Below are 25106 nucleotides of genomic sequence, written 5' to 3'. Positions count from 1 at the left end.
GCAGCACTCATGTCAATGCATGCCCTCCCTCAATTTCCATGCCATGTACTTGTGTCCCGAGAGGAGAGGGCCATGTACAGACCCAAACTAATGGTGCAATGTAGATGTGCAGTGGCGATCAGGTAATTGGTCCCATAATTATTTGAGAAACCTCCCTTCTAATGAATGAGTACAAACGCATACAGCCCAGAGAGCCCCTTAACTCATGTAAGCTCTAATTTTTTTTTCTAGCCGTCAAGTCTTCATCAACACCAATTGCATCCTTACTTTTCATTTCACTTTTCTTTATGAAGTCATATGCATTTAAGCTTATTGTAATAAGTACTAGTCTACCGGTCTGTTTCTTTGCTTTTTTAAATGGCTCATATGATCCATTAAACTTATGCCATTATACTCTTTTTGTGGTCTAGATCAGTAGCATTACTTTATTAGTAATCATATGCTGTATGTGTCGGGGTCGTAGCGACATTCCACTCGTCCTCCAGTCACTCCAAATTAAGGCTATGAGCATGGGTCAACCATTCAAAGAATGAGTCAGACAACAAGCTGGTTCAAACTCAGAGCATGCTCAGAAGGCTACTGGCAAGCCACGATCTCAGCAATGTTCTGTCTTTATTTCCGCATGCACAAACTTAAATACACTACATAATGGGGAGGGGAAAGGGGTTGTTCGGGGCGGGGTAAGCCATAAATGTCTAGTATCTGGCCACTCCTGATTGGTCCACATCTCCTTAACTCAGTCTCTGAGCAGACAACAGTCAGTTGATGTTTTGGTTTCATTTCTCTGAAACAGGTGCTTGGCTGATACCGGCGCCATCTTAGCATAAGTTTCGATCTGAGTAACACGTAGCAAGGAAAGCTTATTGTTATGAGACACAAAATGGTGGTTAGTACATAAGCAAAGCGTATAAAAGTGGAAAAATAGAGAAAATATATATTCTTTTTTTACCCTGACATTCCCCCCTAAACACTAAGCTTTCCCTTGCTTCGGGGCCTTTGAGACTGTCCATGTGTGGGGAGAGGGGAGGTGGATTTCTTCACCCAATCATTTTAGAGACTGCCCCCTTATGAGACGCCCCCAAACAATTGAGCCCTACCCTAAATGACACATGGAGTTCTCCCAACTGACCCTAAACTAAATCTCTCAATTGGACTCTGTCATGGGGGGTTGGAACAGCATTGTTTATAGCTTTCCTGTATAAGGGGACTATGCAGCATACCATGTTATTCCTGCGCAATTCACTATGTCACAGTAATCGAATCGATACGTCTGGATTTTTGCGTGAGTATCTACCCAGAATGTGGTAGCTGTTATGTTCTGCTACCAGAGCTAAGGAAAGAGAGGAGATCTGTCCCTACGATAGAACTCAGCTTAATCCCTACGATGTAACAGGGAACCTGATCCTGCGATCAGACCTGCTTAAGTCCTAAGCTAGTCTGTACGGAGACCTATAGATGTGGGGAGGGAATCCCTACAAGTACTAAGGACTGGGAGGAATATGGGACACCTCCTAACAGAAATAGTAGCAGACAGACGAACAAACAAAATATATAGAACATAGAGGTCAGTAGACCAAGCAAACTAACAGAGCAAGACACAGAGCACAGGCTAGCTAGAAAGTAGATATACAATGAAGTCCAGCAAAGCCAGAAGGGCGGAGCAGGCTTAAATAGGCCAACAAGGTCATGTGACCAGCAAAGGAAAAAAAAACTAAGAGCAAGGTTCTAACAGTACCCCCCCTTCTAAGAGGATCCTCCGGATCCCCTAGGACCAGGCTTATCAGGAAATCTCCTGTGAAACGCTCTGATAAGTCTGGACGCGGAAACATCATCCGACCTCACCCAAGAGTTATCCTCGGGTCCGAAACCTTTCCAGGCCACAAGATACTGCAAACTACCTCTATACAGTCTAGAGTTAAGGATGCGAGAAATTTCATATTCCCCGTCCTCCACCACCGGAGGAACAGAGGCAGAGGCGTCACAATCCGATACAACAGCTTTTTTCAACAGAGAGACATGAAATACCGGATTAATTCTCCAGGAGGTAGGAACCTCCAACCTAACAGCAGATTGGTTGACAACCTGAAGCACCTTAAAGGGCCCTACAAACTTGGGACCCAATTTCTTAGAAGGAATCCTCAACCGCAGATTCCTAGAGGACAACCAAACCATGTCACCAACAGCGAACAAAACCTCCTGTCGTTTCCTATCAAAATAGTCCTTAGATTTTCTGTTGGCCTCCTGAAGATTACCACGCACATCCGTCCAAACTCTCTCCAAATCACCGGAAAAATTCTCCTCCTCAGGCACGGCAGATCCCAACTTGGAGAACGACCCAAACGACGGATGTCTCCCAGAACAACAAAAAAAAGGCGAACAACCAGCAGAAGAAGATGTATGATTGTTCAGAGCAAATTCAGCAAGTGGCAGAAACTCAGACCACCCCTCTTGATTGTCTGTCACAAAACAACGCAAGAACTGCTCAACATCCTGGTTTTTCCCTTCTGTCTGGCCATTAGATTCAGGATGATATCCGGACGAGAACGATAAATGAACTCCCAACCTGTCACAAAAGGCACGCCAAAAACGAGCCACGAACTGAGGACCCCTATCAGAAACAATGTCAGTAGGAACGCCATGAAGTCTGACAATTTCCTTGACAAAGGCCTTAGCGAGAGTTTTAGCGCAGGGCAGTTTGACAAAGGGAACCAAGTGACACATCTTGCTAAAATGGTCCACGACCACCCAGATGACAGTAAAACCCTCAGAGGGGGGAAGGTCAGTTATAAAGTCCATAGCCAAATGTGTCCAAGGAGCACTGGGAACCTCCAAAGGACAAAGCAACCCCGCAGCAGGAGTATGAGAGGACTTAGATCTAGCACATATAGTACATTGACGCACCCACTTAATGACTTCCTTCTGCCATCCAGGCCACCAAAAACTGCGACCCACCAGTCTCTTGGTCTCAGAGATTCCGGGATGACCTGCCAACCGAGATTCGTGACACTCAACAAACAAATCTCTCCTAAAGGTCCCAGGCACAAACAACCTCCCATGAGGAGTGTTAGAAGGGGCATTCTCCTGTGCTTTAAGAATCTCATTTTCCAAAACGGAGTCCAAAGCAGCTATCACAACACCTTCTTGTAAAATGTTCTCCTCTTTCTCAGAACCGACTATGGGAGAAAAACTGCGAGACAAGGCATCCGCCTTAACATTCTTAGTACCAGGGATGTAAGTAACGGAGAAATTAAACCGCGAGAAAAACAGTGCCCACCTAGCCTGACGGGCATTCAGGCGCTTGGCAGCATCAAGATATATCAGATTTTTATGATCCGTAAGAACCTGAACGGGAAATTCCGCACCTTCCAAGAAGTGGCGCCAGTGTTCAAATGCGAGTTTAATAGCCAATAATTCCCGATTACCAATATCGTAATTCAATTCAGTCTCCGAAAATTTTTTGGAAAAAAAGGCACAGGGATGTAATCCATCCCCGTTATCCTGAGACAATACTGCGCCAACCCCCACAGAGGAAGCATCAACCTCAACCAAAAACGGCCTAGTAACATCAGGCTGCATAAGGATGGGAGCAGAGGTGAACCTCTCCTTGAGATACACAAAAGCTTCAATGGCCTCAGAAGACCACTGAACAGCATCAGCACCTTTCCTGGTGAGATCAGTCAGAGGTTTGACAATACTAGAAAAATTTTTTATGAATTTTCTGTAGTAATTGGCGAAACCCAAAAACCTCTGTATCGATTTCAAACCAATAGGCCTAGGCCATTCCTGCACAGCCTGAACCTTAACCGGATCCATCTCAAAACCTTTGCTGGAGATAATGTAGCCCAAAAAACTAATTCTCTGTACAGCGAACTCACATTTCTCCAGCTTAGCAAAAAGCGAATTGTCCATTAATAACTGTAATACCTCACGCACGCTCCGCCAATGAGACTCCAGATCCGGCGAATAAATCAAAATGTCATCCAAATACACAACCACATTTTTGCCGATCAAAGGTCTAAGGATGTCATTAATCAGATTCTGAAAAAATGCAGGAGCATTAGTAAGACCAAAAGGCATAACCAGATTCTCAAAATGACCCACAGGAGTGTTAAAAGCAGTCTTCCATTCGTCACCCTCCTTCATGCGCAACAGATTGTATGCCCCCTTAAGGTCAATTTTAGAGAACCACTTGGCCCCCATTAACTGGTTAAACAGATCAGGAATCAATGGCAGTGGGTAAGGATTGCGTACAGTAATTTTGTTAATCTCACGAAAATCCAGACAAGGACGTAAACCGCCGTCCTTTTTTTTTACAAAAAAAAATCCAACCGCCACAGGAGACTTAGAGGGCCTAATGTGACCGGCGGCCAAACTTGTCTGTATGTATTCCTCCAAAGCCTTCCTCTCAGGAATAGTAAGGTTAAATAAACGACTTTTAGGAAGAGTCGCTCCAGGGACAAATTCAATAGAACAATCATAGTCTCTATGGGGAGGCAAAACCTGCGATTCCTTCTCAGAAAAAACTCTCCAAAAATCCTGAATAGGAACAGGCAATTCTCCCCTATCCAAAGCTGCAATACGCCCGTTACAACACTTGTCATAACATTTATGGCTCCAGGATTTAATTTCATTGGTAGACCAATCCAGTACAGGATTGTGAAATTTTAACCAGGGCAATCCCAATATTACTGGAGAAGGCAAGTTATTCAAAACTACCAAATCCAATTTCTCATGGTGAACACCATTAATAGTGAGAGGAAATTCACAGACCTTGAGAGTAATATTCTTCAAAGGGGAACCATCCACAGAAACCACAGCAATGGGGGATGATAAAGGTTCAGGTTTTAAATTGAGTCTTTCCACGAATCCCCCATCAATTACATTCAGAGTAGACCCGCAATCAACAAATACCCGAAATTCCATTAATTTTTTCTGAGCATTCGTGGAAGCAGCTAAAAATATACCCTTGGAATTTAAACAGGCAATACGGGCGTGACTGACCATTTTTTTTTCTTTCTTCATACGAAGCTCACAGCCTTTAATCAAATGACCAGATTTTCCGCAATAGAAACACAAGCCTTCAGAAAATCGACGGTCTTTTTCTTGAGAGCGAGGTGTCACCGATCCAATCTCCATCGGTTCACCACTGTTAGTACACACATTCTCATAACCAGAAACTGACATAGCAGAGGATTTACTCTCATTAACCCTTGCCCGCAGTCTTCTATCCACCCGTATAGCTAATTGCATAGCCTGTTGCAAATCTTCAGGTGTAGGATAAGCAATTAGCAGGTCTTTAACCCTTTCACTGAGCCCAGCAAGAAATAGACTTTTCAGAGCAGAATCGTTCCACCCTGTTTGAGTAGACCAACGACGGAAATGAGTACAATATTTTTCCACATTACCTGATCCTTGTTTTAAACGTCTCAACTCAGTCTCAGCTGATGCGACACGGTCAGGATCATCATATAATAGTCCCAAAGCAGAAAAGAAACTATCCACTGATCTGAAGCATGTATCACTAGGTTGCAAAGAAAAGGCCCACTCCTGAGGCTCTTTGCGCAAAAGTGACATTATGAACCCTACGCGCTGGGATTCATCCCCAGAGGACTTAGGTCTCAAACGAAAATACAATAAGCAAGCATTTTTAAATGAAAAAAATTCTCGGTGTTCACCAAAAAATAAATCCGGCAAACATACCTTAGGCTCCAAGAAATGTGCTCCAGGACAGTTACTCACGTGCTGACGGAGCTCGGCCACCTCCAGAGAGAGTCCCTGCAGGCGATGAGCCAAATCCTGAACCGACACCATGATGGAACAGAAAAATCTTTCCTTAGAGAATTTGCAGGCTGGACTTACTGTTATGTTCTGCTACCAGAGCTAAGGAAAGAGAGGAGATCTGTCCCTACGATAGAACTCAGCTTAATCCCTACGATGTAACAGGGAACCTGATCCTGCGATCAGACCTGCTTAAGTCCTAAGCTAGTCTGTACGGAGACCTATAGATGTGGGGAGGGAATCCCTACAAGTACTAAGGACTGGGAGGAATATGGGACACCTCCTAACAGAAATAGTAGCAGACAGACGAACAAACAAGATATATAGAACATAGAGGTCAGTAGACCAAGCAAACTAACAGAGCAAGACACAGAGCACAGGCTAGCTAGAAAGTAGATATACAATGAAGTCCAGCAAAGCCAGAAGGGCGGAGCAGGCTTAAATAGGCCAACAAGGTCATGTGACCAGCAAAGGAAAAAAAAACTAAGAGCAAGGTTCTAACAGTAGCTGTCCACCCTGGGACAGACAGTAATCATATGGAAAGGATATAGAAGAAGGTAGTCATCTTTTATAGGCTCGTTCTGTCTCTCTTGCAGTGGGAGGCGTGAATCCAGGTGCTCTTGCCCTCAAGCTTCAGAGCTGTAGGAGTAGTCAGGATCACAGTGTAGGGGCCCTCAAATCTGGGTTGGAGACAGTCTCTCCGGACAAACTTCTTTACGTACACCAGGTCGCCTGGGGTGAAATCATGTACCACATCACCTGTGGATTCTGGGAGAGAAGCAGATACTGTAGAGCGGGTGTTAGTCAATTCTTTAGACTGAGCAATCACAAATTTTACTACTCTATCATGTGTTTCAGACAACTCTTGGGGCCTAATTTCTCCTATTTTAGGTGGGGTCCCGAACAAAATTTCATAGGGAGTTAGCCCATGTTTAGCTTGTGGGGTGTGTCTGATATGATACAATACTATAGGGAGTAGGTCGGGCCAGGGGAGGGGATGATCTAGGGTCATTTTCAAGAGCTGGGTCTGGAGTGTGGAATTCATCCTTTCCACTTTGCCTGAACTGGCAGGATGGTATGGAGTGTGGAGGCCCAAATCTGTTCCCAACATGTTCCAAAGTTCGTTGTAGATATTTGCTGTGAAAGCTGGTCCTTGATCCGATTCTATCACTTGGGGAACTCCAAATCTGCAGGCAATTTCAGTGATCAGTTTCTTGGCTGTGACTTTAGCAGTCATGTTGACAACCGGGTAGGCCTCGGGCCAGGCTGAGAACATATCCACGGCTACCAAAACGTACTCATATTTTCCTGCTTTAGGCATTTGGATATGGTCGACTTGTATTCTCTGCCAAGGGTAGTCTGGTTTAGCCAGGTGTTGGAGAGGGACCCGTGCCGTACACTTTGGGTTGCAGGTAGCGCAGACAGAGCAGGATTTTGAGTATGCAGTCACAGTGGAAGAGATTCCGGGTGCAAAGTACAGTTTTCTTGATACATGCCAAGGCTTGATTCTTTCCTCTGTGTGTAGGCCCATGAGCCCATGCTGCCACGGCTGAGTACATGCGCCTGGGCAAGCAAGGTTTTCCGTCCACTTGATAAAGAGTTGAGTCGACCTTTAAATCTTTACGACCTGCCAGCACGGCTCCCACCGCTTTCCATTGCTTGACTTCTTCAGTGGGGGTCTTCCTTTGCTCTTCACACAATTTTTCTTCAGGCATCCTGACCCCCCTGGATTCCACTCGTGTCTCCGCTGGACTTGTATGGTCTTCCGCCGGCTGTTCTTTGGCTCTTGCTCTAGTGAGCGCCACAGCTACGGTTTGCAGGGTCTCCCCCATCTCTTCTTCCTTTTCCTGCCACTTTGATGACACATTCTTCGCTGCTTGGTCAGCAAGATGGTTGCCCCTGGCTTCCCTGGAATCTAGTCTTCCATGAGCCTTGACCTTGATAACAGCAACCTGAATGGGTAGTTCCAGGGCCTTCATTAGGGCCTTAATCCATGAGGCATGTTTCACTGGTGTACCTGCAGCTGTGATGAATCCTCTAGACTTCCACAAGAGTCCAAAATCATTGCAAATTCCATGTCCATACCTAGAATCGGTATATATGTTCGCCGTTGTTCCACCTGCCAGGTGGCAGGCTTCTGTGAGAGCTACAAGTTCAGCTTCTTGTGCAGACATGTATGGTGGTAGAGCTTCAGCCTTGAGGACTGTTAGGTCTGTTGTGACAGCATATCCCATGTGGAACTTCCCTTGAGGGTCTGCGAAACGGGATCCATCAGTCCATAGGTGCAAGGCAGGGTGTGCGAGCGGATGTGCTACCATATTCTCTGGAGCAGAAGTCTCTTCCTGCAAAATTTTTATACAATCATGAGGTTCCGCCAATGGACCTTCACCCTGTTCATCTTCCCCCCTAGAAGGTGGAAGCAAAGTGGCAGGGTTGATAGTCAGACATCTGGTAAATGTTATATTGGAGGGCAACAATAGGGAACACTGCAGCCGCAGGTGTCTTTGGTTGGTTAGATGTTTCGGAGATGTTTGTTGCAGAACAGCCGAGAGATCATGGCCAGCCTGTATAACTAGATCATGTCCAAGGACGATATCAGCTGACTTGTCAAGGAGGATGTGAGCAGCGTGGACCGCCTTAAGGCACGTGGGGGCAGTTCGAGCCACAGGGTCCAGGCGGGCTGAGTAGTAGCCTAAAGGCCGATACTTATGATCATAGCGTTGTGCTAGAACTCCAGAGGCATGACCTTCCGATTCAGAGACAAAGAGGTGAAATGGCTGAGTATAGTCTGGTAAGCCCAAGGCCGGGGCAGAGACAACAGCCTGTTTAAGGCGGTCAAAACATAGTCTGCGTTGGTGAGAGACACGTGGATCTTCAGCATGAAGCCAGACGGAGCCTTCGTCCTTAAGACAGTCACACAGGGGTTGCATAAGCTTTGAGGCAGCCGGGATCCATTGCCTGCAGTAAGTGATGAGGCCAAGGAAAGTCTGCATAGCGGAGTAGGTGGTTGGGAAGGTGATATCCATGATGGCTTGTTTTCTTTCTTCAGTCAGATGTCTAGCACCTTGTGATATACAATGTCCGAGGAAAATGACCTTGGGCAGACACCATTGGACTTTGCCTTTCGAGACCTTACAGTTAGCTGAGTGAAGAAACCAGAGAAGGGATGTTGACATCTCTGGCAAATTTTCTTCAGTGCCGCAGAGTAAAAGATCATCCACATATTGTAGAAGAGTGACCTGAGGGTTATCTTGAACCCATGGCTCCAGAATAGACTTCATAGAATGAATGAATTGGTTAGGAGAGTTCTGGGCTCCTTGTGGAGTCCTGGTCCATGTAAGCTGTGCTCCTTGAAAGGTAATGCAAAAAGAAACCACAAATCTTCATGCAAGGGTATACTGAAGAAGGCATTGGCCAGATCTAACACCGTAAACAAGGTGGCCGTTGGAGGCACCTGAGACAAGAGGGTGTTTGGGTTGGGTACCACCGGAGTTTCTAAAATGGTAGCTGCATTGACTGCTCTGAGATCCTGAACCAACCGGTATCTTGGAGGCTCTCCCGGAGCGGTTTTCTTTTTTTTTTACAGGAAAGAGGGGTGTATTGCATGGAGATACACATCTGACAAGGACTCCTGACTCCAGGAGGGAAGCGATTTGGGTACCCAAGCTTTGTTCTTGTGCCGCCTTGAGGGGGTATTGTGGCAACCGTGGGTACCTGTGTCCAGGCTTGAGGTGTACTTGGACCGGGGGAACCTGCAGGAGGCCAATGTCCTCTGGCCCGCTGGATCACAGAGTGAGGGAACTGTGAGGAAGAAATGACAGATGTGGCCGCCCCAGTGTCCACTAGGAACTTCAATGGTTGATGGTCCACCTGTAAAGTGACGGTCCCACAGGCGGCCGTGAGGTGCGTAGCCGGGAAAGTGGACACTGGTTGACCGGGTCGTCATTGGCGTGGGTGAGATGGTTCACGGGAAGGTCCATGATTGCGTGGACCGTCATGAAACGAGCGGTCATGGTATTGTCTGCGGGTTGGACAGTCTCTGAGAATGTGATTAGGGCTACCACATTCCCAACACAGTATGCGTCCTTCAGAATCACGAGATTATCTCTTGTCTCTAGGTGGCCCCCTGTCATTTCTTCTGTCTTGTTTTCTATATGTGGGAGGAGTATCATCACCTGTGCCTTTAACCATTACCCACTTGATTCCATGTTGGTTGCTGGGGGGTGGGTAGCTTTCTTGAGCTTGATATACCATGGCAGGAGCGGCTTTCTTCTTTGGCTTAGTATCCTTTTCCATTTTTTTTTTAGCATGGCTTTTTGGAAAGCTTTGACAATGTCCACCGCGTCGTTAAAAGAAGAAGAACGGATCTCGGGGCGTACCCTCAGAACCTCATCTCTGAGAGCATCTTGTAGGCCATCTACTAGGGCCTGAACCAACAGGGCGGCCTGCGCCTTGACGTGAGGACTGTATCCGAGATCCTCAAAATGCATGCTGAGTCTTGCAGCATATCTTTCCACAGATTCATCAGGGTCTTGTTGAACATCTTGTACAGACCCAGCTTGATCTGACAAGCGATCCTGAGCCCAGGCTTTTAACGGTTTCATGTATTCTAGGCCGGATTCATACGTACTAAGGGATCCTGCTTTTGTGGAATCCATGGCCTTTTGAAAGCTCTCCGTTTTCGGCTAAGTGAGCCTGGCATTCTGCAGCCAGAGTGGAACCAGCAGCAAGGGCAATTTTACGAGCCAATCCTCCAGCATGGCTCATACGGGTGTTTGCAGGGTTGATTATGGCCCCCACCCGATGTGTAAGGATGTCACCATAGCCTATTGACAGAGTGACGGGGCGTCCTGATGGGTCTACTAGGTTCCGGGAGCGGCAGGGGTCCCAGACTTCTGAGGGGCTGGGGGGTGGTGCTCTTTCAGCAGTTGCTTGGAGCAAGGGCCGGAGTATGGGTCATGAATGTGGGGTGGAGGATGCCATAGGAGACGTATGGGGTAAAGGGGGGGGGCGCTGGAGTATCTTGAGCCCATCCCTCATCTGGCTCCGTATCGTCTTGAGTAACAGTATGTTGGCGGAGGGAGAGCAGTCTGGCCTGAAATTCTGGGGAGTTGAGGAGGATATCCCCAGGGTTATGGGCGACCCCCATGGGGAACAGAGGGAGCGCCTCAGCATCGTGGACTGGAGCAGAGGGTATCGCATTAGTTTCAGATGGGTGCTCTGGGACTGCGGGCTTTTCCACCCGTGCTGGCGGCTGGTAATAAGTACCGGACGGATCTAGTAGTGGATATAGGCCGGATTGGGGCTTTCCGGGCCTCCCACAACAAGTAAAAGGTGTAGTAAGATGGCCGTTGGAGGGAGGAGTTGGAGTGGGAGTGGGATTGTTCTTGGAGGCAGGAAAAGGTGTAGTAAGATGGCCGTTGGAGGGAGGAGTTGGAGTGGGAGTGGGATTGTTCTTGGAGGCAGGCTGGGCATCGTGCCATGGGCGGCCCGCCCCACAGACACAGCAGAACTCCGCCCAGAGCGAGTTCTGCTCTCCACACATACGACACGTCCATCCTTCCGATGATTTGGCGTCGGCGCCATTATAGGGTGGTGGCTGAGGGCTCGGTGTAGTGACAGGCATCAACGGGGTTACGGCCAATTTAGGGTCACATAACAAATCACATTCTGCAGCTTTCATGTATCCGAACAAAGGCTCGGCATTCTCTGTCCCCCCCTGCACCATCTACTCTAAGATGTGTCTGAGCCTGGTGCAGGTGTCCTTCATCACTCAACTTCCCTTATTTTGTATAACGCATTCTTTCACACTGAAGGCTGAAGCTTGCCCGTACTGGGTAAACTTATCATTTTATACAAATTCCTAACATTCTTAACAGCCTCCTTGCTTTCCCGTGACTCTACTAATTGGATGACTCCCACTGCACCATCCGGCATCTTGCCAGGTCTTTCAGATTTGAACATACGCAACATTTTCTTATAAAACCAAGCAATGTGAACTGAGGTCTAAGATGGTAGACATGCAAGAATTAGGAGCATGTTCACACTAGCAAAAAGAAGCAAAACCTGCAAAAGACAAAAGACAAAAATATATCTCATACCCTACCATCATTATATATAAATGTAAAGCAAAGTTGCATAATAAATATAGGGTACTTAGTGAACTATTTTTGATCAAAAAAAGTATACAAGCCGTCCCACCAGCGGCAAGGTGACCCTAAATTGGGACGGTACCTATACTGCCTATATTAAAAACCTTACTGTATATCAAAGTTGAAGCAATGCATATAAAAGGGTAGACAAATAGGACCGGGTCCCAACTCCAGACCACCCAGGCCCGTGGTAAGCTACATATATACCAGTCAGCTCAACAAAAGGGAATGCCACACCCTTAAATTGCACAGAATGCAAACAAGATAAAAAACCAAGCAATGTGAACTGAGGTCTAAGATGGTAGACATGCAAGAATTAGGAGCATGTTCACACTAGCAAAAAGAAGCAAAACCTGCAAAAGACAAAAGACAAAAATATATCTCATACCCTACCATCATTATATATAAATGTAAAGCAAAGTTGCATAATAAATATAGGGTACTTAGTGAACTATTTTTGATCAAAAAAAGTATACAAGCCGTCCCACCAGCGGCAAGGTGACCCTAAATTGGGACGGTACCTATACTGCCTATATTAAAAACCTTACTGTATATCAAAGTTGAAGCAATGCATATAAAAGGGTAGACAAATAGGACCGGGTCCCAACTCCAGACCACCCAGGCCCGTGGTAAGCTACATATATACCAGTCAGCTCAACAAAAGGGAATGCCACACCCTTAAATTGCACATAATGCAAACAAGATAAAAAACCAAGCAATGTGAACTGAGGTCTAAGATGGTAGACATGCAAGAATTAGGAGCATGTTCACACTAGCAAAAAGAAGCAAAACCTGCAAAAGACAAAAGACAAAAATATATCTCATACCCTACCATCATTATATATAAATGTAAAGCAAAGTTGCATAATAAATATAGGGTACTTAATGAACTATTTTTGATCAAAAAAAGTATACAAGCCGTCCCACCAGCGGCAAGGTGACCCTAAATTGGGACGGTACCTATACTGCCTATATTAAAAACCTTACTGTATGTCAAAGTTGAAGCAATGCATATAAAAGGGTAGACAAATAGGACCGGGTCCCAACTCCAGACCACCCAGGCCCGTGGTAAGCTACATATATACCAGTCAGCTCAACAAAAGGGAATGCCACACCCTTAAATTGCACAGAATGCAAACAAGATAAAAAACCAAGCAATGTGAACTGAGGTCTAAGATGGTAGACATGCAAGAATTAGGAGCATGTTCACACTAGCAAAAAGAAGCAAAACCTGCAAAAGACAAAAGACAAAAATATATCTCATACCCTACCATCATTATATATAAATGTAAAGCAAAGTTGCATAATAAATATAGGGTACTTAGTGAACTATTTTTGATCAAAAAAAGTATACAAGCCGTCCCACCAGCGGCAAGGTGACCCTAAATTGGGACGGTACCTATACTGCCTATATTAAAAACCTTACTGTATATCAAAGTTGAAGCAATGCATATAAAAGGGTAGACAAATAGGACCGGGTCCCAACTCCAGACCACCCAGGCCCGTGGTAAGTTACATATATACCAGTCAGCTCAACAAAAGGGAATGCCACACCCTTAAATTGCACAGAATGCAAACAAGATAAAAAACCAAGCAATGTGAACTGAGGTCTAAGATGGTAGACATGCAAGAATTAGGAGCATGTTCACACTAGCAAAAAGAAGCAAAACCTGCAAAAGACAAAAGACAAAAATATATCTCATACCCTACCATCATTATATATAAATGTAAAGCAAAGTTGCATAATAAATATAGGGTACTTAGTGAACTATTTTTGATCAAAAAAAGTATACAAGCCGTCCCACCAGCGGCAAGGTGACCCTAAATTGGGACGGTACCTATACTGCCTATATTAAAAACCTTACTGTATATCAAAGTTGAAGCAATGCATATAAAAGGGTAGACAAATAGGACCGGGTCCCAACTCCAGACCACCCAGGCCCGTGGTAAGCTACATATATACCAGTCAGCTCAACAAAAGGGAATGCCACACCCTTAAATTGCACAGAATGCAAACAAGATAAAAAACCAAGCAATGTGAACTGAGGTCTAAGATGGTAGACATGCAAGAATTAGGAGCATGTTCACACTAGCAAAAAGAAGCAAAACCTGCAAAAGACAAAAGACAAAAATATATCTCATACCCTACCATCATTATATATAAATGTAAAGCAAAGTTGCATAATAAATATAGGGTACTTAATGAACTATTTTTGATCAAAAAAAGTATACAAGCCGTCCCACCAGCGGCAAGGTGATTTTCTTATAGAATGCAATGATCTGTCGCGACTCAGATCACTGGTGCAGTCCACAGGTCGCCACCCCTCAGTGTAGAGCACACCTCAATACACTGATGAGATAGAGAGACACCTCAATCTATCTCCTTTCCTAACCTTGACTTTACAGCAGTCTCTGTGGTAGACGAAGAGCACTCCTCAATTCGTCACAGATTCTTTCTTCCTTACACTACAATCTAGGGATGGCTTGGAATCGACTATCAGTCACGGGAGGCAGCTATCTAAGAAAAGTACAGTGACCGGGGGAGGAGGAGGTGGTGTGCACACGAGCACGCGCAGGCATGCGACGTCACTCGGTCTCACAGTTGCTGGTACGGGACGTGGCGCGGGACGCCTGAGGTCTCACCACTCGACCGGTCACCCACCCAGATCCAAACTGATAATCCCACAGGAACCGCTGCGGCTGACACACAGGCAAGTGAGACATATAAAATACATCTCGACTTACCGTGTTCGATGGAGGTTGATCAGGCCGCCGCGGTCACCACCAGGGAAGTCAGCAATATGGGTCCGGGAGGGCGGCGTACCGCTAGCCACGCCCCACGTTGGGCGCCATTTGTCGGGGTCGTAGCGACATTCCACTCGTCCTCCAGTCACTCCAAATTAAGGCTATGAGCATGGGTCAACCATTCAAAGAATGAGTCAGACAACAAGCTGGTTCAAACTCAGAGCATGCTCAGAAGGCTACTGGCAAGCCACGATCTCAGCAATGTTCTGTCTTTATTTCCGCATGCACAAACTTAAATACACTACATAATGGGGAGGGGAAAGGGGTTGTTCGGGGCGGGGTAAGCCATAAATGTCTAGTATCTGGCCACTCCTGATTGGTCCACATTTCCTTAACTCAGTCTCTGGGCAGACAACAGTCAGTTGATGTTTTGGTTTCATTTCTCTGAAACAGGTGCTTGGCTGATACCGGCGCCATCTTAGCATAAGTTTCGATCTGAGTAACACGTAGCAAGGAAAGCTTATTGTTATAAGACACAAAATGGTGGTTAGTACATAAGCAAAGCGTATAAAAGTATAAAAGTGGAAAAATAGAGAAAATATATATTCTTTTTTTACCCTGACATTTGTCTGCTCTGGTGTGTGCATGAGCCCTATAATTCTCCAAGTAATTGTTAAAATTAACAGCAGGACAGAAACGAGAATTTATACCATAAAATAGTCCAATAACCCCGACTTCACATCAAAACTAGTCAGAAAGCAACGCTAATCAAGAAATTTGTGATCATTTAGAGTTTTTCAAGTGCAATTTACGCCGCGTTGCTTAAGTCTTAATTATTAACATTTTAGATTGCGGCTGATGAGTCTCCTCCAGAAGGTTGCAGCGCATTTGCTTCTATCCACGGGAAACACACCTGCAAAGCAAGTCAGATTGAAAATCTTCTGAAGGAAGCGCTGGATAGGTAAAGTGATTGCTGACTTCTCTGTAGTGCCATGTAATGTGTCTATATAGCCAACAATAATATAAAAATCTGTTTTAACATTTTTTTTTTCTTATTTGTAGTCCAAGACCTTACTTTTATAAAGGAGATCATGTTTTCCCTACGTTTTCCAAGACTGCGCCAGTTGTTGTTTTGTATGCAGAAATTGGAACAAAAGCATTTGCCACCTTTCATAAAACATTACTTGAGAAAGCAGAACGTGAGGAAATCATTTATATTCTACGTCATTTCATACAGGTGTGTTGGCATAGCAGTACGTTTTTCTATGTATATTCTGTAACATTTTTGTTTTTTACTTTTTGTATAGCTAAGCCTTTAACTGTTTCTACACAGGACTGCCAGTAACCCTCTCATGAGTATGGGGGAGTTCATTGTAAGAAAGTCAATGTTTATCCGTGTTTACAAATACATTCTAGAAGAAGTTGCCACTCTTTTACCCAATGACTCTGTTCCCACAGTATACCATACATATGCTATACAGTGGATATAAAAAGTGTACGAACTCCTGTGAAAATGCCAGGTTTTTGTTATGTAAAAAATTATACCAAAAAGAATGATTTCAGAACTTTTTCCACCTTCATTGTCACTTATATATAATGTGTACAAATCAGTTGAGAAACAAATTGAAGTCATTTGAGGGGGGAAATAACAAAACTAAAATAATGTGTTTTGCATAAGTGTGAACACCCTCTTCAGAATTAGACAATCACATTTAGGGCTAGCTCATACGCTTATTGATTCTCTTACATAAGAGAATTGGGCCAATTATGCTAATGTCACTCGGATCAAACTCTGTCAGAGTTTGATCCGAGTGTCACCTTAGTGTGATCCGAATCTCTTGCATGAGAGAATCAGCGCACAGGTGCGGAGAAGACGGAGAACTTAATTTCTCCATCTTCTCCATTGTCTGTGTCCACAGTAATTGGACTGCACTCGAATGACATCTCCGATGAAAACTCCCATGTTTCACGCGCACCCATAGACTTGTATGGGTGAACATGGTCCGATTATCGGATGCACTTGATGCATGCTGCGATTATTTTTGTAATGCCAAATCTTCATGAGAAAATAATTGCAGATCTGCACTGCATCATAGTATAACATTGGGCCGAGTGCTATCCGATAAAACTATCCGACTCGGCCTTGTTATACACTACTGTGAGCATACCCTCAAACTCATGTTAAATAGCAGTCAGTACCAGTGGCGAAGCACCAATGGCTGCAGGTCACACCACTGCTATGGGGCCCCTGAGCCCGGGGAGGGGGCAGTGTCAGCGCCCGCACTGCCCACCCACCCACACAGAATGATGGGGATGGAGGCGTCTGCTGACGCTCCCTCCTGCAACATCATTGCTCACACTGACAACTCCGAGTTGCGCGAGTGATGATGATGATGATGATGATGATGATGATGATGATGATGATGATGATGATGATGATGATGATGTGTCAGCAGACACTTCCACCCCCATCAGTCTTCCTCGGTGTCTGAGCAGTGGGCGCAATGACGTCATTGCATCGCGCCCACTGTTCTGACATGTGTGGCGCTTCACACCACAGGCTCAGCAGACCGGAACATCGGGTGGAACCAGGACAGGTGAGTATTGTATTTAATTTTTTAAATCAGTGACTGGTGGCCCATGGGGGGTGCATTATACTGTATGGAGGACCATGGTGGGTGCATTATATTGTATGGAGGGCCATGTGGAGGGTGCATTATATTGTGTGGAGGGCCATGTGGGGGGTGCATTATATTGTGTGGGGGGTGCATTATATTGTGTGGGGGGGCCATGTGGGGGTGCATTATATTGTGTGGGGGGGCATGTGGGGGGTGAATTATATTGTGTGGGGGGTGAATTATATTGTGCGGGGGGTGCATTATATTGTGTGGAGGACCATGAGGGGTGCATTATATTGTATGGAGGACCATGGGGGGTGCATTATATTGTGTCGAGGGCCATGTGGGGGGTGCATTATATTGTGTGGAGGGCCGTGTGGGGGGTGCATTTTTCTATGTGAAAGGTTATGTGGGGCCATTATAATATTTGGAGGGCTATGTAGGGGGCCATTATACTGTATGCAAGCAATTATACAGTTTGAATGTTTGTGTGGGGGCCATTATACAGTATGGGGCAATTATACTGTGTGTAGACCCATTATACTGCATAGAGGCTGTGTGAGGGTTACAGTTGGGGGACTATATTATGTATATATTGAGGTGGGGTACAGTAGGGTCATTATACTGTGCATACAGAGGCTAATGTAGAGTAATTCGCCATGGGGGTATCATATTGTTTGTAGGGCACTTTTGTTGGCATCATACTTTATTTGGTCAATGAAAGAGGAATCTAGGACTTCAGTAGGAGGAAAATTACTATGGAAAGGCTGGAAAGTTTTGAGGTATGCTCTTCTGTGACCCCCGACAATTATTTATTTATTTTTATTTATTTTATTTTGGGAAGGTGTAGGGGGGACCAATTAGAACTTCTTCTTTGGGGCCCCATGATTTCTATGCACGCCCCTGGTCAGTACACAGCTGCCATCATTTTATAGTGATTCTGATTAACTCCATATAAAGCTTAACCTTTCTAGTAGGATTTTCCTGGCATTTTCTTTGTTGCATTTTATATCAGAATCTATAGTCTGTCAACAGGTTACAACACAGCAAAGGGATCTCATTGTTGAAAATTATCAGTCAGGAGTACAAATAAACCTCCAAGGCATTAGATATACGATAGAACACTGTAAAGATGGTTATTAAAGAAGTGGCTTAAATTTGGCACAGCAAAGAAATTACCTAGAACTAGATATCCCTTGATGAAAAGTCAAGAAGAAAATTGATTTGGTAGGTTTCCAAGAGGCCTTCAGCAACATTAAATGAGCTGCAGGAATTTCAGGCAAGTACTACATGTGACAACAATCTCCTGTATTCTTTGTCTGGCCTGTGAGGTAGGGTGGCAAGACGAAAGCCTTTCTTACAACGAAAAACATCCAAGCCTGGCTATGTTTTGCTAAAACTTACATCAAGTCTGCTAAAAGTATCTGGGGAAAAAAAGAATTCCAAAGGATGTGTTTGGTGCAAAGCCAACACTGCAGATCACCAAAAGGACACCATACCCACAGAGAAACATGGTGGAGGTAGCATTCTACTTTGGGGCTGTTTTTTGGCAGCTGTAACTGGGCCTTTAGTCAAGGTGTAGGGAATTGCGAACAATTCCAAATATCGGTCAAATTTGCATCAAAACCTTCAGGCTCTCCGGACAGCGCCAGCGGAGGTGGTCCTTCCTTGACCTATAGTGGGACAGGATCACAGAGAGGTTAAAAGGCCCCTCCCACCTCCATCCTCCAGTTTCTTTCCTGTCCCTACAGTGGATAGTTGTGTGAGAGGTTGCTCCTAGACTGAAGATACCCCGTGCAGCTTCGTTGTACGGACTCCGGGGGATCGGGGGGGGGGGGGGGTCTCGGCCTTCCCCTCTCCCTGTCAAGCGGTCCTTGGCCAACACCTCTCTGAGGTTCTTCAGCCAACAGCCAGCCTATGCTTCATCTGCAGTAATGCAGCATCCCAGATGTGACGCTGCTTCCCTCCATGGTGGGCTCTCTGCATCACATACTCCCCCTGTTCCTCTAATGGGTGTGGAGCCAGCACAGGTAAGTGCATGTTGTAATATCGTTTGGAAGAGCTAGGCCTCTGGGCTGATGCTAGCCTTATGCCGAATCTGGGCCTAGAGCCTCATATTCTGAGGTTTGATTTCAGATATACAGCTAGATCTCAGACCTCTAGGTTAAAGTTAGACCTCATGTCTGGGGTAAATCTCATGATTTGACTCCAGTTTGTCGCATGTCATGACTGCACAGAGCCTCATGATTGGGCTTGGCTTCAGAGTTTGACTTATGCTGAGGATGTTTTCTCATTTTTGGTTGAATAAACAAGTGCTACAGCTTAGCTACTCCATTCATATGAGGACACCTGATCTTAATATAGTACGTTGTCTCAGTGAAGTCTGCCCTCCAGCTGCGCTTCATTAATTAGCTCCTTCAGGTGGGGCTAATCTGACAATTGAAATGTACTACTCAGGGTATGTGCAGACGTATCTCCCAGCCTGTGGCCCCGATGCTGCGGAGGAGCCGCGGGCGGATATGCAAATGAGCTCCGCTTTTTTTTTTTTTTTTTTTTTTTTTTTAATTTATTTAACCTACGGACTTTCCCCATAGAGATTAGGTCTATGGGGAAAGTCTGCATGCGGACCCGCAGGAGAGATTGACATGCTGCGGTCTGGAGAAGACGCGCCGCATGTCAGTTTCCGTGGGTGCACAGAGACGCATAGTGGACATGGGATTTGTACACGTGTCCGAGTGTGTCACAAGTGTGGCAACCATGTGCCGCATCAGGATCACACGGACGGTGCCTGGGAATCAGTGCTACAGTTAGCCCTGTTCCCAAGCGCAGTGGCGGAACACTGCCCTCATCATGGTTCCCTGCACTTGCTGCGATCAGCACCAGCAGGGACTGTGTTGAGGGTAGTGGTAGTCTTCTTCCACAGTGACCCAACCTGTAAAAAATAAGAATAAAATAATAAAATCCATATATTCACCTCTCCTAGGTGTCCCCCGCTGTAATCCATTCGACTGCTGCTGCCGAGAAGCCGGGGAGAATGAGCCGCTTATTTTTACAGGTGGGAACACTGCGGGAGAAGACTACCACTACCCTCCTCACTGTCCCTGCTCGTGTTGATCGCAGCGCCGGCAGGGAACCATGATGAGGGCAGTGTTCAGCACCTGGTGCTTGGGAACAGCGCAATTCCGCACCATTCTACTGAAACTGCACTGACCAAAGTCACCAACGACCTACTAACCGCCAAATCTAAGCGACACTACTCTGTCCTCTCCTCCTAGACCTGTCATCTGCCTTGGACACAGTGGACCATTCCCTCTTACTACAAACTCTCTCATCTCTCGGCATCCCAGACTTGGCCCTATCCTGGATCTCCTCATACCTAACAGACAGGACATTCAGTGTCTCTCACTCACAGACCACCTCCTCATCTCGCCCCCTATCTGTCGGTGTCCCCCAAGGTTCAGTTCTAGGACCCCTGCTCTTCTCCATCTACACCTTAGGCCTGGGACAGCATATAGAGTCTCATGGCTTTCATTATCACCTCTATGCTGACGACACACAGATCTACCTCTCTGGACCCGATATCACCTCCTTACTAACCAAAATCCCACAATGTCTGTCTGCTATTTCATCCTTCTTCTCTGCTAGATTTCTAAAACTTAACATGGACAAAACAGAATTCATCATCTTTCCACCGTCTCATTCAACCCCCCCAACTGACCTATCCATCATAGTCAATGGCTGCCCACTCTCCCCAGTCCGTCAAGCTCGCTGCCTTGGGGTAACCCTGGACTCTGAACTCTCCTTCAAACCACATATCCAAGCCCTTTCCACTTCCTGCCGACTCCAACTCAAAAATATCTCCCGGATCCGCACATTCCTCAACCATGAATCTGCAAAAACACTAGTGCACGTCCTCATCATCTCCCGCCTTGACTACTGCAACCTCCTGCTCTGTGGCCTCCCTTCTAACACTCTCGCACCCCTCCAATCCATCCTAATCTCTGCTGCCCGACTAATCCACCTGTCCCCCTGCTATTCCTCGGCCTCTCCTCTCTGTCAATCTCTTCACTGGCTCCCCACTGCCCAGAGACTCCAGTTCAAAACCCTAACCATGACATACAAAGCCATTCACAACCTGTCTCCTCCATATATCTCTGACCTAGTCTCCCGCTACATACCCACACGCAACCTCCGATCCTCACAAGATCTCCTTCTCTACAAGATTTCTCGGTGCTTCCCCCCTACTCTGGAACTCTCTACCCCAACACATCAGACTCTCGTCGACCGTGGAAACCTTCAAAAAGAGCCTGAAGACCCACCTCTTCCGACAAGCCTACAACTTGCAGTAACCACCACTCCACAAATACCGCTGCACGACCAGCTCTACCCTCACCTACTGTATCCTCACCCATCCCTTGTAGACTGTGAGCCCTCACGGGCAGGGTCCTCGCTCCTCCTATACCAGTCACATTGTGTTCAAGATTATTGTAATTGTTCTTGTATGTATACCCCTTCTTCACATGTAAAGTGCTATGGAATAAATGGCGCTATAATAATAATAATAACTGTAGTGCTGATTCCCAGGCGCCGGGATGTGTCACACGGATGACACATGGATGTCATCCGTGTGGTACGTTTTGCGGATCGTGTATTCGCCAAAAAAAACGGACTTGTCTCCGTGTGGAGACACGGTCTATGAAAACACACTGAGATGTGCACAGACCCATTCATTTGAATGGGTATGGGTCTGCGTGTGTCATTGTCTCCTGTACGTGTGGAAACTGTCACCACTTGTACTGGAGATACTGACGTATGAATGAGCCCTAAGTCTGTTTCAGTAGGCTCCACAATCATGGGGAACACTGCTGACTTGACAGATGTCCAGAAGGCAGTCATTGACACACTCCACAAGGAGGGTAAGCCACAAAAGGTCATTGCTAAAGGAAGGTGCACAAGCAACTGGGATAACCGCAACCTTGAAAGGATTGTTAAGAAAAGGCCATTCAAAAATTTGGGGGAGATTCACAAGGAGTGAACTGCTGCTGGACTCATTGCTTCAAGAGCCACCACAAACAGATGTATCCAGAACATGGGCTACAAGTGTCGCATTCCTTGTGTCAAGCCACTCATGACCAATAGACAACGCCAGAAGCGTCTTGTCTGAGCCAAGGAGAAAAAGACCTGGACTGTTGCTCAGTGGTCCGATGTGTTGTTTTCAGATAAAAGTAAATGTTACAGTTCATTTGGAAATCAAGGTCCCAGAGTCTGGAGGAAGAGTGGAGAGGCACACAATTCTAGCTGCTTGAGGTCTAGTGTGAAGTTTCCACAATCAGTGATGGTTTGGGGAGCGATGTCCTCTGCTGGTGTAGGTCCACTGTGTTTTATCAAGACCAAAGTCAGTGCAGCAGTCTACCAGGACATTTTAGAGCACTTCGTGCTTCCCTCTGCCGACAAACTTTTTGGAGATGGAAATTTCATTCTCCAGCAGGATTTGACATCTGTCCACACTACCAAAAGTAACAATATCTGGTTTAAAAACAACAGTATCACTGTTCTTGATTGGTCAACAAACTTGCCTGACCTTAACCCCATAGAGAATCTATGGGGTATTGTCAAGAGGAAGATGAGAGACACCAGACCGAACAATGCAGACGAGCTGAAGGCTGCTATCAAAGCAACCTGGGCTTCCATAACACCTCAGCAGTGTCACAGGCTGATCACCTCCATGCCATGCCTCATTGATGCAGTAATTGATGCAAAAGGAGCCCCGACCAAGTATTGAGTGCATTTACTGAACATACATTTCAGTAGGCCAACATTTCAAATTTTAAAAACATTTTTTCAAGCTGTTATAAAGTATTCTAATTTACTGAGATAATGACTTTTGTGTTTTCATTGGCTGTAAGCCATAATCATCAATATTAAGAGAAATAAACACTTGAAATAGATCACTCTGTTTGTAATGACTCTATATAATGAGTTTCACTTTTTGTATTGAAGAACTGAAATAAATTAACTTTTTGATGATATTCTAATTTAGTGAGAAGCACTTGTATCTTTGCAGATTTCTTTAGTAGTCTATATTTCTTTTGATTTTTTTTTAAGATCATTTCTATATCTAACCTTGTTCTTGCCTGAGACTTTGGTCCTTGGAGCTTCTGTACCCACCCTGGTGCTATTACGTTGGTACTACTCCACTGGTGGTGTCCTTAGGGACGTATTGGAAAAAGGGAAGTAAACCTACTGGCAATTCGGTTTCCAGGTAGTCCCTCGGGACAGCACCTTTATATTCCCTCCCTTATGTTTATCTTTAGGCTCGCACAAGATCGATCTTCCTGCAGATCATTCATCCGTCAAGTCGCCATAGCTCGAGATCGAGCTAAAACCGTGAAAGGGTTTCTTACATATGAGTTATAGTAGCTTGTATAGACGATTTGCATCCATCCTTCTGTGGTACTTTGAACAACACTGGAGGGTGGAGGTGGGAGGGGCCTTTTAACCTCTGTGATCCTGTCCCACTATAGGTCAAGAAAGGACTACCTCCACTGGTGCTGTCCTGAGGGACTACCTGGAAATCAAATTACCGGTAGGTCTAATTCCCTTTTCTTTAGCAAGACCTCGACCTTTAATCAACAAAAAAATGGCTTCACCAGAAGATCAAAGTTTTGAAATGGCCCAGCCAGAGCCCAGACCTGAATCCAATTGGAAATCTGTGGAATGACCTTAAGAGGGCTGTACATAGGAGAAGCTCAAAAAGACTGAATTCTGTCATAAATTCAAAAGGATGCTTCAACAAAGTATTAGTTTAAGGATGTGCATATTTATGCAACACCATTATTTTAGATTTTTCTTTTTTCACCTGAAAAGATTTCAGTTTATTTTTCAATTGAATTATACAGATTACAAGTCGCATTAAAAGGTGTAAAAGGTTCTGTATTGTTCCGTATTGGTATGATTTTTTTTTTTTTACATGATAAAAACCTGACATTTTTACTGAGGTGTGTACCTCTGTAGGTACTACATTACTATACCATACTATACTATAGTACCATAATGCCTTCCAACTAGAACCAGCAATCATGTTTCTCTAAAGAAAACACAGAAAACGCCTCATGTGAAGTCAAAATTCATGTAAGTAGCCTGTTCAAAAAGAAAAGAGCCTCCAGTGACACTTTTCTGAGAGATCCATTTTAAAAGTCAATCTTGACTCTTTAAAAAGTATTGCCCATAAGTTAAGATATAAAGCCAAACCAGACTCTTCAAAGGGAAAAAAAAAATCTCCATTCGCAGACTGCCATTTTGGGTTTTTTGCCTCTTGTCAGTGCAAAGTAGGAGACTGGTTGGCTGTATGAGAGGTGTTTGGCAGAGGATGATGGGTGGTAAAGTCTCTCCTTTAAGACGGGTGTATTGAAAAAGGCATTGGACAGGCTGAAACGTCTTGTGAATTGTGGAATAAATGAATCAACCATGAACACGTGGGTGCCGGGATTTTCTTTTCCTAGAAACATTGTTTTCCACGTGCACCACCCTAGCTATACGGAGTGCCGAATATATTCTCTTGATACTGGGTGTATTGGTGAGACTTATAGCCAAGGCAATGGGGCTGCTTGTCATCTTGTCAATATACTTGCGATGCCTTAATTTAGAAATGCTCTAAGCACAACCACATTCCTAGTAAATTGCCTAGTGTCAGAATTATCATTACATTTTCATAGAAGAAAATCTCATTCTCTGGTTTATTGTCAATAGGGAATTTTATAATCTTGGGTCAATAAGAGGGGTCCTCTGTTTTGGATTCTCATCCATTAGTCAG

At 45.2% G+C, this 25106-nt stretch overlaps 1 protein-coding gene across 1 annotated transcript in view; it reads left to right on the top strand.

The window, feature by feature from the left end:
• Nucleotides 1-25106, top strand: part of UGGT2 (UDP-glucose glycoprotein glucosyltransferase 2) — a 399382-nt gene that overhangs the window by 44641 nt on the left and 329635 nt on the right. The window contains exons 4-5 of the mRNA XM_073664152.1: nucleotides 15524-15636; nucleotides 15738-15912. Of these exons, the coding sequence (XP_073520253.1) occupies nucleotides 15524-15636; nucleotides 15738-15912 (288 nt within the window). The remainder of the gene's footprint in view (nucleotides 1-15523; nucleotides 15637-15737; nucleotides 15913-25106) is intronic.

Source organism: Phyllobates terribilis, unplaced genomic scaffold, assembly GCF_046119375.1.
Source record: "Phyllobates terribilis strain yellow unplaced genomic scaffold, ASM4611937v1 Scaffold_2__4_contigs__length_985480577, whole genome shotgun sequence".
Classification (NCBI taxonomy): Eukaryota; Metazoa; Chordata; class Amphibia; order Anura; family Dendrobatidae; genus Phyllobates; species Phyllobates terribilis.
Note: the sequence above shows the minus strand (reverse complement) of the source record. Positions and strands in the feature narration are given on the sequence as shown.